This window comes from Lolium perenne, chromosome 1 (assembly GCF_019359855.2).
Source record: "Lolium perenne isolate Kyuss_39 chromosome 1, Kyuss_2.0, whole genome shotgun sequence".
Lineage (NCBI taxonomy): Eukaryota > Viridiplantae > Streptophyta > Magnoliopsida > Poales > Poaceae > Lolium > Lolium perenne.
Genome location: NC_067244.2, coordinates 85,544,252 through 85,557,397, shown reverse-complemented (window position 1 = coordinate 85,557,397; position 13,146 = coordinate 85,544,252). Strand labels below are relative to the sequence as shown.

The following is a 13,146-nucleotide window of genomic DNA, read 5'->3' as shown; positions in this document are numbered from 1 at the left end:
TGGCCTCACATGCTTGCGCTGATGTGGTTGTACTGGAGCGACTACTTGTGATCGCTTCCTTTGTACGTGCCCTCAACGACTCAAGCTGACGAAATGCCAAAAAGATACTTATCACGCGGCACCGTTGCTGGTAAAAACGACCTTGTCAGCCGAGTCATCGTGGTCCGCTAGTGCAACCTGCGCCGTGGCCCGCCGTCATGTGGCTTCTCAGTCTTCCCTTGTCTCCCTTCCGATTTTTCTGAAGCAACCAAAGGCTTCTTTTCTTCCGGACCGCACCAATCCCTCCTCCACCCAGCTGTCTCAGTCACCCAGCAGTCGTCGTCACCGCGTCCTCTCTCCCCTTTTCCCCCTTTCTCCTCCCCTTCCTCTCTCTTTCATTCCTCTCCCGGTCTCTCTCTCTCTTCTCGAGTTCCCTTGGAGCTGCAGCATAGCCAATCCCTCCGGTTGTTGGTCTCTGTTCCGGATCCAAGAATACGAGGAACTCTCCGCTGTCCGCAGGCGCGTGTTTTCTTGTTGGTATAGCTCTCTTCTTTCTCTTAGTTCTTGATCTCGACTTGCTTGTGACGCGGCACATGTAGCTTTTGCCTGGTAATTGGTTGTTGGTCTTGATTTTGGCTCAAGACTTTGTGGTCTATATGCTTTTCATGTTAGTTCCATGGGTTTTTTTCTTGGTTTGGTGGTGAATTTGGCGGAAACCACTTAGACGCCCCAGACGAAGGTATTAAGTACTCTAGGTTAGTTGTTTGGTTCTGTTGACTCTAGTCTCAAGTGTGTATTAGTTTCTCAACTGTTTAAGATGCAAATTTTAGTCGGTCTGCTGTTCACTGAGGTTTCACCTCAATGGTAGTGGTCTGCTGCTCTTTCTTGGTTTGAACTTCTTGCTTTATTTCCTACTATTGGTATGCATATTATCCCTGATATACACATCACTGAAGAATATGTTCTATCATTTCATAGTGAAAGATGTCACCTTGACATTCTCCATAATTAAGGCCCTATCAGTTTCCTGTAGTTAGTAGAACGGAACTTAAAATATATGACCCAGTCGATCTTTGAGACATATTAGGTATATCTTCCCTGGTAAAAGTGTTAGGGTTGTTTTTATTTGTGGCTGATGGTTGAGGATGGTACATGGCTTTAATGATACGCTTCACTGGGGTTGATATTTTCTTTTGACTTCTTAGCTCTCTTGCCATCATAAAGGTTGAGAAATCCATTACTAATTATAGGACATAATGCAAGTTTCTTGGAAATACATTAGCTTAATTGGATCTCTTTCTTGAACCGTTTGGTTTGTGAGCTAGCGATTAATTTTTTTATCCACTCCTCTGTTGTTTATGTTGTGTTCTTGACATAACAGTAGCGCAGAATCTGTTTAATCAGTCCATAGCAGTGCCTGGCTTCAGTAATCGATGCCCTGCTACCTTCATGCAATTTTCTTGGGTCCATTTGAACATACTAATATATGTCCCACTAGAACTTTTCGGACACAATTGGCCCATTCTTCTCATCAAATTACAGGATTGCTCTCACTTGTTGTTTTAATGATGATGCAGTCCAATATTTGTTAGGTTTGTTCAGGTGTCATGTTTTCTCCTAACTTTGTAGGTATAGTGATCTTTGTTAGCTAGCGTGAAATTACACTTGATTCATTTGTTGGCAATTGAAGCTTCCATCGCACGCTTTAATCATCTAGTCCAATTATGGACTAGATGATTAAAGCATGCGATGGAATCTAATAATTGGATTTCGGTCTTGTTGCGGTTTCGCACTGGGTTACTAAATCTAGGAGATATTGCAAGTTTCTTTGAATTTGTTACCGTAAATTGACCTCTTTTGTAAACCAGTGGAGAGATAAACTGGCTTTTTTTACATGGCTTAAATATTATTGTTTATACTCAGTTCATGGTGGAAATATATATATACTAAATATGTTTTTGATGAAGATGGCAGGATCAACTACATTTTGAGTATTGCCGCACAAGCTTGTAACCACCAGTATGTCGGCTAAGGCTTCAGGTCGTACATACAGACACACGGACGATTCACAAATGGCATACTACAACAATTCAGTGCCTTTGGGGGAAAATGGAAGGTTCTATGTAACGCAAAGCCATCTGGATGTTCACTACGTTTCTTCGGATGAGGGGTCACAGAAGATAAGATCCAACCCTCAAGTATTTGAGCCACAGTACTGCACCCTGGAGTCATCATCAGGTAATGGTGTGTATCCTACACAAAGCTCCACATCTTCTCAGAGCATCTCCCCTATAAGTGGGAGTCCCCTGTCTCAGCATGACAGCCACTCAGACCATGTATATGGTTCACCCCCAAGTGTCTCCTGTGTCACTGAGGTTGCGGATCTCCAGGTTAAACTAAAGGAGCTAGAGAATGCAATTCTTGGACCTGAATTAGACATAGCTTATGACAGCCCTGAGAGCTCCTTGCAAGCTAACAATCCTTTGAAACCTGATAATTGGAGACAACTTCTGGGAATTAATACAGGGGACCTGAAGGAGGTAATCATAGCATGTGGTAGGGCTGTTGCCGAGGATGATGTATTTGCAACAGAACTACTGCTATCAGAGCTAGGTCAGCTGGTGTCTGTCTCTGGTGATCCAATGCAACGACTGGGTGCATATATGTTGGAAGGCCTTGTTGCCAGGCTTTCTTCCTCTGGGAGCAAAATATATAAATCCTTGAAGTGTAAAGAACCTACCGGCTCTGAGCTCATGTCATACATGACTCTTCTTTATGAGATCTGCCCATTTTACAAGTTTGGTTACATGTCAGCAAATGGTGCCATAGCTGAAGCTATCAAAGGTGAGAACTTTGTTCACATCATTGATTTCCAAATTGCACAGGGGAGCCAGTGGGTAACTGTTATACAGGCTCTTGCCGCGAGACCTGGTGGTCCACCATGCCTAAGAATCACTGGTATTGATGACTCAGATTCTGTTTATGCCCGAGGTGGTGGACTGGATATAGTTGGGGCTAGGTTGTATAATGTTTCTCAAACGTGTGGTCTTCCCTTCGAGTTCAATGCTATTCCAGCCGCTAGCCATGAGGTTTACCTTGAGCATCTTGACATAAGGCCTGGGGAGGTTGTTGCTGTGAATTTTGCTTATCAGCTGCATCATACTCCTGATGAAAGTGTGAGCACAGAAAATCACCGCGATAGGATTTTGAGAATGATCAAGAGCCTCTCTCCAAGGGTAGTGACTCTTGTTGAGCAGGAGTCAAATACAAACACAGCTCCATTCTTCCCAAGATACTTAGAGACTCTTGACCACTATACGGCAATGTTTGAGTCAATAGATGTTGCTCTTCCGAGGGGTGATAAGAGAAGGATGAGCGCAGAGCAGCACTGTGTTGCGAGGGATATTGTCAATCTAATTGCGTGTGAGGGCACTGATAGGGTTGAGAGGCATGAGGTGTTCGGAAAATGGAAGGCGAGATTTGAAATGGCTGGATTTAGGCCATACCCGCTAAGTTCAGTGGTGAACAACACCATCAAAACACTGCTGAATAGTTACAACAGCTACTACAGGCTTGAGGAGAGAGACGGTGTCCTTTACCTTGGATGGAAGAACAGAGTGTTGGTTGTGTCTTCTGCATGGTGTTGACATGTCTTCACGAGAATCTCATGTATGTATATTGTTTGCTTCCCGAACTTATAATCATTCAATGGTTTTTCTAGATTGTTCTATGTAACTCTATTTAGAAACCTTGAATTATCTTCGGATGGATGCATTTGTATCTAAGTCTACTACATAAACCATTCCATGCTAACTCAAATTGACATTTATTTTAGTGATAAGACCTAGTCTGAGGTACCAGGATCAACAATGTCAGAAAATTAGTTGCTCCAATTTTTGCTTCAAAACAAGAACGATAATGTCAGACAGCCTTTAATTTTTACAGTTTCCTCAGTTTAGAAACCATATGTTTTTTCTACATCCTATTGTGTTGTTTGGTTGGCAACAGTTAGTGTATGTTATAAGCACTATATTGAATTCAGCACTTCCAGTATTGCACATGTACCGAAATTTTCACTTGATCTTGGGTGCATATGCTCCTGCCACCGAGAACACATTTTGAATATTCAAAAAAAAATCCGAACAAAAATTTGGCGTGCACATATCGACATTCTATGTGTGCACACCAAGTTTTGCGGGAAATCAACACTTTATGTGACATGTGTAAAAAAAAGATAAAGAAATGTCTCCTGAAAAGCTTTTTCTAGCACCTTTTTGTCACACGATGCAAAAAATATCGGTTTAAAGTGATACGACTTTGTGAGCAAATAGAATGTCAAGATGTACGTGTGAAATTTTTTGTTGGAATTTTTTGACGTTTTAAACTATGTTCAAAAACATTCAAACACCGGGAGCATATGCTCCCGAGTGCCAAAACGCCTTATCTGCACTTTCTAGTGTGGTAGTGCCATAGCAGGACTTTGACAGTAACGATTAGAATTGATTCCAGTTTATTTTCATACATCCCTTGTGCAATAGTGCTAGGCACATTCTTTTTTGCCTTTTTTTATCAGCACTGTTTAATTCATTGCATATAATTAGTAGTTTGTTTAGACACCATGATGCCGGTTTTAATATTGATATTAAAAAATCTTGCGTTTGTTAGTTAAATACATCCCCTGTGACTGCTGATGTGATCTTCTGTACCAAACTCCTTTAAAACATTATACCAGACGTGTCAAGAGAAGGAACACCCAGTAAGAAAATGCATTGATTCATCCTCCTGCTCCCACAGCACATGATTCAGGGTGAACCAGACCGCGATGCTACAAGGGTCCTTGGACTTGGCTTCCTCTGAGGATCTTTGGATGGATCATGCTGCTCAAGAGCTCCAGCTGCAGCAACTTCTTAGCTATCTCTGCATGCAACATGATGCTAGCACGATATGGAATGGAGGAAACTACAAAGCAAATTAGTTCAGCGTGATAGGATTGGAATGAGAGGAGGAAAACAGATCAAGGGAGAATGTGAGCGGATGAGAAGATCAATCACTGGCAGAGGTTTGCAAAATAGTCAGTGTGCTCTTGGCAAGGCTAGGGTTAGCAACACCCAAGAGGCGGCTCGATCTGGAGGGTGGAGGGTGCCTGAGTGCACAAGAAGGCATAATGCTTCCTCCTGCTCAACTTGTAGTACACCTTTTTTTAGGATGGGTGGTATGAGGTCACCCACATTCTAAAAAAATCAATTGCACCGGGAAATTTCAGTTGCAAATGGAAGAATTTCAGTTGTAATCATGCAACTCAAGAAAAAATCAGTTACAACCAGCCAGCACGAATCTCCGTTTTAGGATGATTCTCATCTGACAGAGAATTAGCAAAACCGCTTTTCTAAAAGTAACTGTGGGTAAATTTTGAGTCACTCGACTCAAGGGGCTAGATTAGTCACTGACTACTTAACCAGTCTATCACTATGCCAACCAGTCAAATCAAGGTGGCAGTCGGCACCCAACTTATGAGTTGCAGAGCGGAAACTAATTTGAAGATAGATCGGGTTTTTTCATCACACGTGCAAATTGCTGATTTTAAAAAAAATGATTTGATAAGATAACTGTTTTTTAGTCCCTCCTGGACCAGCCGTGGCATCAAGGGTCTGATTCTTGCAGGCGGTTAAAGGCCTAGTCTCCACGTACAAGAAAAGACTCTTTTGTTTGGTCATACTCCGTATATTATGTTAGTTCTCTAGACGATTTGTGCGGCACGTAAAGTGATCAGACACGCAGGTTTTTCTTTGACCTGGAGAATGGCAAACTTGGGTATCTGCTATATTGCCCATTATCAAAAATGAGGATTTGTGCGGCATTAGGGGTATTGAACAACATTACTAATTCAGTATTTCAGTTGATAGTTGCAAACATGTTTTCATGCCGTAATCATTTTTAATGGCTCGATTGTAGTTTAGCTTTTACACCAGTCCTTCCTTGCAATGTTCTAGCCTTTTTTTTTCTTGAGGGAAATACAATGCTTAGCTTACAACTGCAGGTCTTGTTACTATTATCTTCTAGTATATTGACATTTGAATCCTCAGTATGGTCATTACCTCTGAAGTCTAAATGTTAGATGACAAACTCGAAGTATACAGATTTTAGAAACAAAGTATCATGCGTGTTATATCATCTGAAATCATGCACTTAATCATTTATATTTGCTCTGTCGCAGGTCCCATTGTGTCTTGGTCTCCATCTCACGGATGCAAGATAACCTGCGCTTTGTAGTGATACAACACTACTTGTGCTGCTTGATCGTGTTCAGTTATCAGCTCACCCATGCTCACTGGCGATTCTAATACAGTAGATGTTGTAATGTTTGGAGATTAAGATAGGCAGGCACAAGATTAGTCTCTGCATGTCTGTGTTGACCCTTAATATAGCGGTGCTATGGTTTGCTGTAATGCTATTACTGGCTCTTGTAACACTACATGATGTTACGTTGTACCCTGCCCCTGCAGTTGTTGTAGATGTTTATGTTTTTGAAGATTGCCTTTTGTCATTTTGGTCTGACCTATGCCATCTCTAATGGAACTATTTCATATATGTGCACACATAGATGTATATATGTGGATTATTTCCTAAGTTTGTACGCTAGACATCTTTTGCCTCATTTTTTTCTTTTGGTGCTGCACCTCTCTAAACCACCCTCTCAAACATGAATGTATGAAAAATGAGAGCAAAAAATACATGCAAACACGACACCAGCAGATATTCTCGGTTTGGAATTTTAAAAAATGTTCAATCTCTAGAATCGTTAACCTCATTGACCGTTTCTTTTAACCGTTGCCTTAGCACTAGGAGAACTTAGTTTTCACCGTTGCCTTAGCGGTAGTGTCAAGGCTAGAAATAGTTTAGGTAATGGCCAAACAGAGACGATAACACATCGCGGTTGAGGTTTGATGTTGCTCCTTGAGTATCCTGACTTTGAGCTCCAGGGTGATAACCATTGGTTTAACCACCCAGAGATCTTTTCGGCTTCGTTCGGTTTGCAGCAATCCGAGGGGGGTTGGGGTGGCAACACACTTCAATCCACCTGAGGCCTTGTTTGGTACTAGAGTTTTAGTGGGGATTAGCGGGGATAATCCGCTCCAAATTTTCAATCCACCTGAGGCCTTGTTTGGTGCTAGAGTATAAGAGAGTTTAATCCCCACTTATTCCCAATTTTTTCCACTTTTTCCCAAATTTTTAGTGTAATTTTTTCAATCCCCAATACTCTACCCCTAACTAGTGGATTGGAGATGGGGTTTTGTGGGGATTGGGTGACAGCAGTGATTCACCCAATACTCTAGAGTATTATCCCCACTAATCCCCGCTGAAACACTAGTACCAAACAAGGCTTGAGTAGGGGATTAACCGAACAAGGCCTTCAGGTGGGTGATCAAATGTTGTTGAAGCTACAACCATATGCTCAAACTATTATGGTAAATCGACCTTATCCTAAGGAAGCCTACAAATACTTTGGCCCATATGTCTTGGAACACACTGGTTAGCTGGCGTACTGTTGCCAGCTAGCAGTTGGGTAATGTGTTCCGTGTTTCGCAATTGAAGGACTTCAGATCTGATTATACTCCTGTTTATGCCGATCTGCCTCACACGAGCTAAAAAGGTTTTGGGCCATCGCTTGGTAGATTGAATGGATTATACTCCTGTTTATACTCCATTCGTTTTCACTAGTTTTTAGATTTTTTGCTCCAACCAAAATTATGCAAAATGAAAATTTGTGTTTTCGAATAATATGTGGCCATCTTTTTTATATATACACACAAAATCACGTGCATGTAGTGTTACATGTGCGACATTAGAAAAACATGAAAGGGTCTTGGCAACACAGGTATTCAAGTAGTGAAACAATAACCAGTACAATGTGCAGGCTTCACTTATGCATGACAGGCAAATCTTACCACCCATACTTCAGCATATGCTGGAACTTTGGACAATACAAAACAAGGTTGGTAGCAAGAAAGCATGTATGCACAGCACTGTCCAGTGATCAGGCTAATTATTGTAACTTAGCACCATGGTCCATTCACTAGGGAAAATGAAAGGGTGTCTAAGATTATAAGCGGCCTTCGTTGGAACAAGAAAATGAAAAAGATGATGCGCAAAAGTTTCATCATCATCCCTCAAGGGCAGAGGCACCCGATATGATCTCAGTGAGCTCTGTAGTGATAGATGCTTGACGTGTCCTGCAGGCAGATAAAATTGGAGTGAATCAGCCCTGTTTTACAGATCATGTTTGGTGTTTGATGCGTCCAGTATACTTCAACTTAGATTAATGTACCCATGCACTGAAGATCTGATGGGAAAAAAGGAGGAGGGACAGACCTGTTGTATGTCAGTGTAAGACGATCAAGCATTTCACCAGCATTTCTGCTCGAGCTGTCCATAGCAGACATCCGGGCACCAAGCTCACTACATCCATTCTCTAGAACAGCATTATACATAACCTGCCAAGAGCACAAACTCAACACAATTAGCACATGATCCTGGCAGCAGAATTTCAACCAAATATCATCATTTTGTGCCATCAAAAAAATGTTTAAAATAGAAAGAAAAAATTATAACTTGATTTGGAGGGAACAACTCTATGCAATTCATCCCCAGAAACTGAGAAAACTACAAAGGGTCAAGGCTTAAGCGATGAAATGTGACTTACGCAGGAAAACTGAAATTCGGTAAGATTCTGCAGAATTTCTGATTTTGTTTCACCTCCTTCAATTTCATATGAGTCCAGGTCACCAACCTTCCCACCAGATTCTGATTCTTTCTCCATAATCTACCATGTAAAGAAGAATTGGAGCCAACACGAACTTAGTAAGTAGCTAATTTAACCGGGTATAGGCCATGGAAGCGCAAATTCATATGCCTCAAGAACAAGGACTCACCTCTGGGGACAGAATTGTGGCCATTGTGGGCTGAAATGATATGACCGACTGAAACTTGTTAAAAACAACTCTTATAGCATCATATTCCACATTTTTCAAGATATCATCTGCCAATACTGCGACCTGAAAAACCATTGAAACAATGAATTTAATCTCATCGAGAACATATACACTACCCATTGGTTCCAGAATTAGACACTCCATACATCCGAAGATACAAGGCAGACACAGTTTCAAGATATATCTTTGGTCAACAATTATGCGATACATAATTGACACCATTGGTTTCACATGTAAATGCACTTTCCAACAGTACCAATTTTGCATATGAAATAATTCACACCTGTTGAACTACATGTTAGTAGAAGATCACTCCTGCGGAACATGCGTGCCTTATATTTTCAAACAGAGTGGAACTAGTTTACGTAAAAATAACACTTTAATGAAACCCTCATGATGCAATCAAATAAATGTGAACCTCTTGACATGCTTGGTAAAAAAGTGTAAATAAAATTATGTTCAGTAAAATGACACAGCTGCTTTGCAAAGTAGTATGATTCTTTTGAAGAAAATAGTGATGAAGAAAATGTTATAATGAGCATAGGTAAATACACACTGACGTCTAAATTGCTCCAACCCAGAAAGTCTGCATTACATGAAACTGCAGAAAAGAAACTCCTAGATAGGTATGCTGCATGTAATTAAGAAGGGACTAGTACGACACCTTTGATATGCTACAGAACTTTAAAAAACATGTGAAACATTGTTTACTCAGGTTAGCTGTAAAATTTAGTTCTCTGATGCTTTCATTTATCAGGGCGGCAGTGAACACAGTAGTTTGCTGCTTTGGTTGTACGTCTTATTAGGAGTCACTCACATAGGAATGAAAGAATAACATTGCAATTCACGATGTATGTGTAATGGAAATAAAAAGCACAGCAAAATAACTTTACCTGTGTATAGTTAATAGGGTTCTTCTGTAACTCAGATACTGTCATTTCAATATGCTTCCTGGAGTCACGAATGAGTTGAACTTTCCCCTTTTCTCCTAATATGACATACTTGGTTTCTTTCTCTGGACCTGATAATAACTAGATATATAAGCAAACTGTTTTGATCATGAACCAGATATAAATGATGACAAATAATCATGAACCACATTACCAGAAGTCATCTTCAGAAGTGCTTTGCTGACTTTAACTGATGTAGAGTTGATACCACCACAGAGACCCTTGTCAGATGTAATGGCAACAATAACATTCTTCTTGACATCAACACCTGGTGTTTGCATCAAATATGTTAACAGCCGAACAAAGGAAACTCAAGGATTCTATCCTTGAACGATTAAGAAATCAATAGATATAGATATATCCTATCTAGGAAAGCCATCCTCTTGGGGGGAAGAGAGAGGGTCTGATAAGTTTGTTTCATACCACAATGATATACAGTTTTCATTAAGAAACTGGGTCACTGAATTAATAAATGTGTTATTAGAATGAGATACTAGGAGATCTCTGGTGCGTTTTAATTACTAAAATACATGTGCTAGATATCTATGATGAAGAAACCAAGATAACATCAGTACAAGTGCAACCATCTAATGATTAAGATATATATGTTGCATGCTAACATAAGCCTAACATGCTGGAACAACCCACAAACACACATACAGACCAATAAACAAAAATGAAATTGAAAGGACTGCCCAACAATGGACAGGAGAAATAAGGAAATTGGATAAGATGCTACAATAAACATTGTATCAGATATGACAAGATGGCTTATACATACTAGGTGCATCCCCGAGAAGAGCTGTGAATGGCTGCCATAAACCACGAGAATTCTCTGTTCTTGTTTGAACAGCTCGAAGCTTTGATGCTGCAACCATCTTCATTGCTTTTGTAATCTTTTGGATGTTCTTGACACTCTTCATGCGGGTCCTTACTGAAAACCGTTATTAAAGACTAATAAATACGACATCATTTCATGAAGGCAATATAAGGGAAGGGCTAGAATGAAAATCCTAACCAATTTGTGTGGAGACGGACCGTGCACCAAGCAGAGCAATCTCCCTGGAGGTTCAAAATGCAACAACACAACAATCAGATTAACATAAATATTGTACAGACAGCTGAACAGTGATTTGATTTTTTTTAAAAAAATGGTGCAATCTCAAAGTCAAATATAGCAAGTATATATCATCTAGAAAAATAATTCCACCAGTAGTTGAAATTTATGTGAGAGAAGTGGAACAGAATGAACAAAACCATGTTTTAAACATTATAAACCAGTAATTTCATACAAATTACAATTACCAAATTAGCTAAACACAACCTAAGAGCACGATATGCACGATAACAACTGGTAGCGTCAAAGCAAAAATCGAATATCACGAATTTTAGCAATAGCAATAGAACATTAAACCGGTAAATTTGCACCAAGATATTCATGGTGGGCAATTGGTAGAAACAGAGCACAGATCAGACATAATCTTTTCAGACAAAATAATTTTGCGGGATTAGCTAAACCCAAATTATGAGAATAATACATGACCCACAGTTGGTAGCGTGAAAGCACAGCCAAACATAATGCCACAACTTTTGCATAGCAAGCGCAACAAATTGTATCGTTATTGATACTCCTATAATTGTGAATCCAAAGGCAAATTTACGTTTTCACATCCATAACCTAAGGGCATGCACCCAAATCTTGAATACTGGCACAACAAAAAATAAACGAGAGCAACGCCATGATTGAATCATCGCATTACACAACCCAATCAGAAATCTCAATCGTTTATCAGAGAGGCATTCCCGAATCCCATTTAGACGACCATTTCGCCAGATAAAATCCCCTACCGAGCCTTCACGGATCCTTAACCCAAACAATCGTGAACAGACAGAATCCGAACGGAGCAATACATTTCGCAGGTTCCACAGGCGAACACGATCTACACGAATCTCGCACCCGAGGGGCCATCTTCCGTTTGACCAAGAAGACGTGGAACGTAGCTACTCGCCTACGGAGAGATCAGATCCGTAGACAGGCCCAGCGGATCTCTAGGGAACGAGTGGTATAAGGGGAGGCGGATCGATAAGGGAGAAGGAGTAAATCGATAGGGATCTTACGGCTGGGGGGCGGCCGGGTAGCGCGCAGCCATGGCTGCAACCTGGGAGGGGGCAGAGAGGAGGGCCTGACTCCCCCTGCGTCGAAGTGCCGCCATCGCCATCGCTGGTGGCGCTGTTCCTCTGTGCTTCTTGCGGATTCGAGGTTGCAAATGGTATTGTTGGGTGCGTCTGTTTCGCCGCAAGAAGTCGAGTGTAGAAAGCTGGGGGTGGATGGTGGAGGAGCCCTAGACTTTTTCCGACTACTAGAAGCGAAAGGGCCGCTGGTTCTTTTTCTGAAAGGGCCACCGATGGGCTGATGCATAATGGGCCAGTAATAGAATCTGAATTTTCTTTAAAAAAAATAGTCTCTCTCTCCAAGCTCCATAAACCATAGCTCGTCGCCCTACGCCAACTCCATGAGCTCCCCACTGTAAACATCTCAAGCAATATAATCTAGCACGACGTAAACCTTTTACTCTTCGAAGGAGCTGAACATGTGTAACCCTGTGTCTTCGCACAATCTCGCTTCATAGATGGCTACTCCTTCCTTGCCTCACACTAACAAAAGTGATGCACCGCGTAGCACCTGCCTTGTTTACATCCACGACAGTGGCACCCGCAGTGGGGCGTGGGGTGTCAAGCAGAAGACCTCAGCTCCCGAGCGGTTCTACCAGTATGGAATGAGAGAATGATCGATCCCCCCCAAAGGGGGTGCTACTGGGGCTTATATAGTGCCCGGAACATTTACACAGAGGTCCCTAGTGTCTATGGAGCCGGCTCCGGCTTCCTCGCGTGGTCCCGAGGCGCGAGGGCCCCGGCTTCCGCCCCTGTCCTCTTGTCGCGGCCGGCAGGGACAGGACGGAGCGACGGACGGGCCGTAGGCCGGCATCTAGCTTCTGCCCGTAGCCTGTGGCCCCTAAGTAGCGCCGCCCATAGCCTGCGCCGCCTCGGAGAGCCGGGCCATGATGGCATGTCCATCACGTTGATAGATGTAGCTCTGCAGTGGCCGGGATCAACGAGATGGGATAGCTTCGTGGACTTTTCCACCCGGAGAGTGCCTAGGATCCTTCTCCTAGAAGGATCACCAACTTCTGGAGCCGGCCAGGGGAATGACGAACACAACCGTGGGT

The 13,146-nt window shown here is 41.9% G+C and overlaps 2 protein-coding genes across 3 annotated transcripts; one reads left to right on the top strand and one right to left on the bottom strand.

The window, feature by feature from the left end:
* The first annotated feature begins 267 nt into the window (after nucleotides 1-267).
* Nucleotides 268-6,523, top strand: LOC127304189 (scarecrow-like protein 21). Of its 2 annotated transcripts, none has more exons than XM_051334894.2 (3): nucleotides 268-516; nucleotides 1,954-3,648; nucleotides 6,194-6,523. In XM_051334894.2, exon 2 carries the CDS (start codon nucleotides 2,001-2,003, stop codon nucleotides 3,624-3,626), a length of 1,626 nt encoding a protein of 541 aa, XP_051190854.1. In that variant the 5' UTR covers nucleotides 268-516; nucleotides 1,954-2,000; the 3' UTR covers nucleotides 3,627-3,648; nucleotides 6,194-6,523. The 2 variants fall into 2 exon arrangements, with proteins under 2 accessions (XP_051190854.1, XP_051190849.1); XM_051334889.2 differs by having other exon boundaries at nucleotides 1,947-3,648.
* A 1,316-nt stretch (nucleotides 6,524-7,839) lies between these two features.
* LOC127304178 (ATP synthase subunit gamma, mitochondrial) lies at nucleotides 7,840-12,255 on the bottom strand. The gene is made up of 9 exons (XM_051334882.2): nucleotides 12,038-12,255; nucleotides 10,938-10,981; nucleotides 10,701-10,853; nucleotides 10,074-10,187; nucleotides 9,863-9,990; nucleotides 8,910-9,032; nucleotides 8,681-8,800; nucleotides 8,350-8,471; nucleotides 7,840-8,210 (listed from the first exon to the last, which is right to left on the bottom strand). Exons 1-9 carry the CDS (start codon nucleotides 12,136-12,138, stop codon nucleotides 8,141-8,143), a joined length of 975 nt encoding a protein of 324 aa, XP_051190842.1. The 5' UTR covers nucleotides 12,139-12,255; the 3' UTR covers nucleotides 7,840-8,140.
* Nucleotides 12,256-13,146: the final 891 nt, after the last annotated feature.

Excerpts from the sequence above, each read along its gene's own strand:
- LOC127304189 (XM_051334894.2), top strand. The coding sequence starts at position 2,001 with ATGTCGGCTAAGGCTTCAGGTCGTACATACAGACACACGGACGATTCA.
- LOC127304178 (XM_051334882.2), bottom strand. The coding sequence starts at position 12,138 with ATGGCGATGGCGGCACTTCGACGCAGGGGGAGTCAGGCCCTCCTCTCT. Across the intron at positions 10,854-10,937 it reads GTCCGTCTCCACACAAATTG|TAAGGACCCGCATGAAGAGT; the intron begins GTTAGGATTTTC and ends AACGGTTTTCAG. Across the intron at positions 9,991-10,073 it reads ACTTCTGAAGATGACTTCTG|GTCCAGAGAAAGAAACCAAG; the intron begins GTAATGTGGTTC and ends AGTTATTATCAG.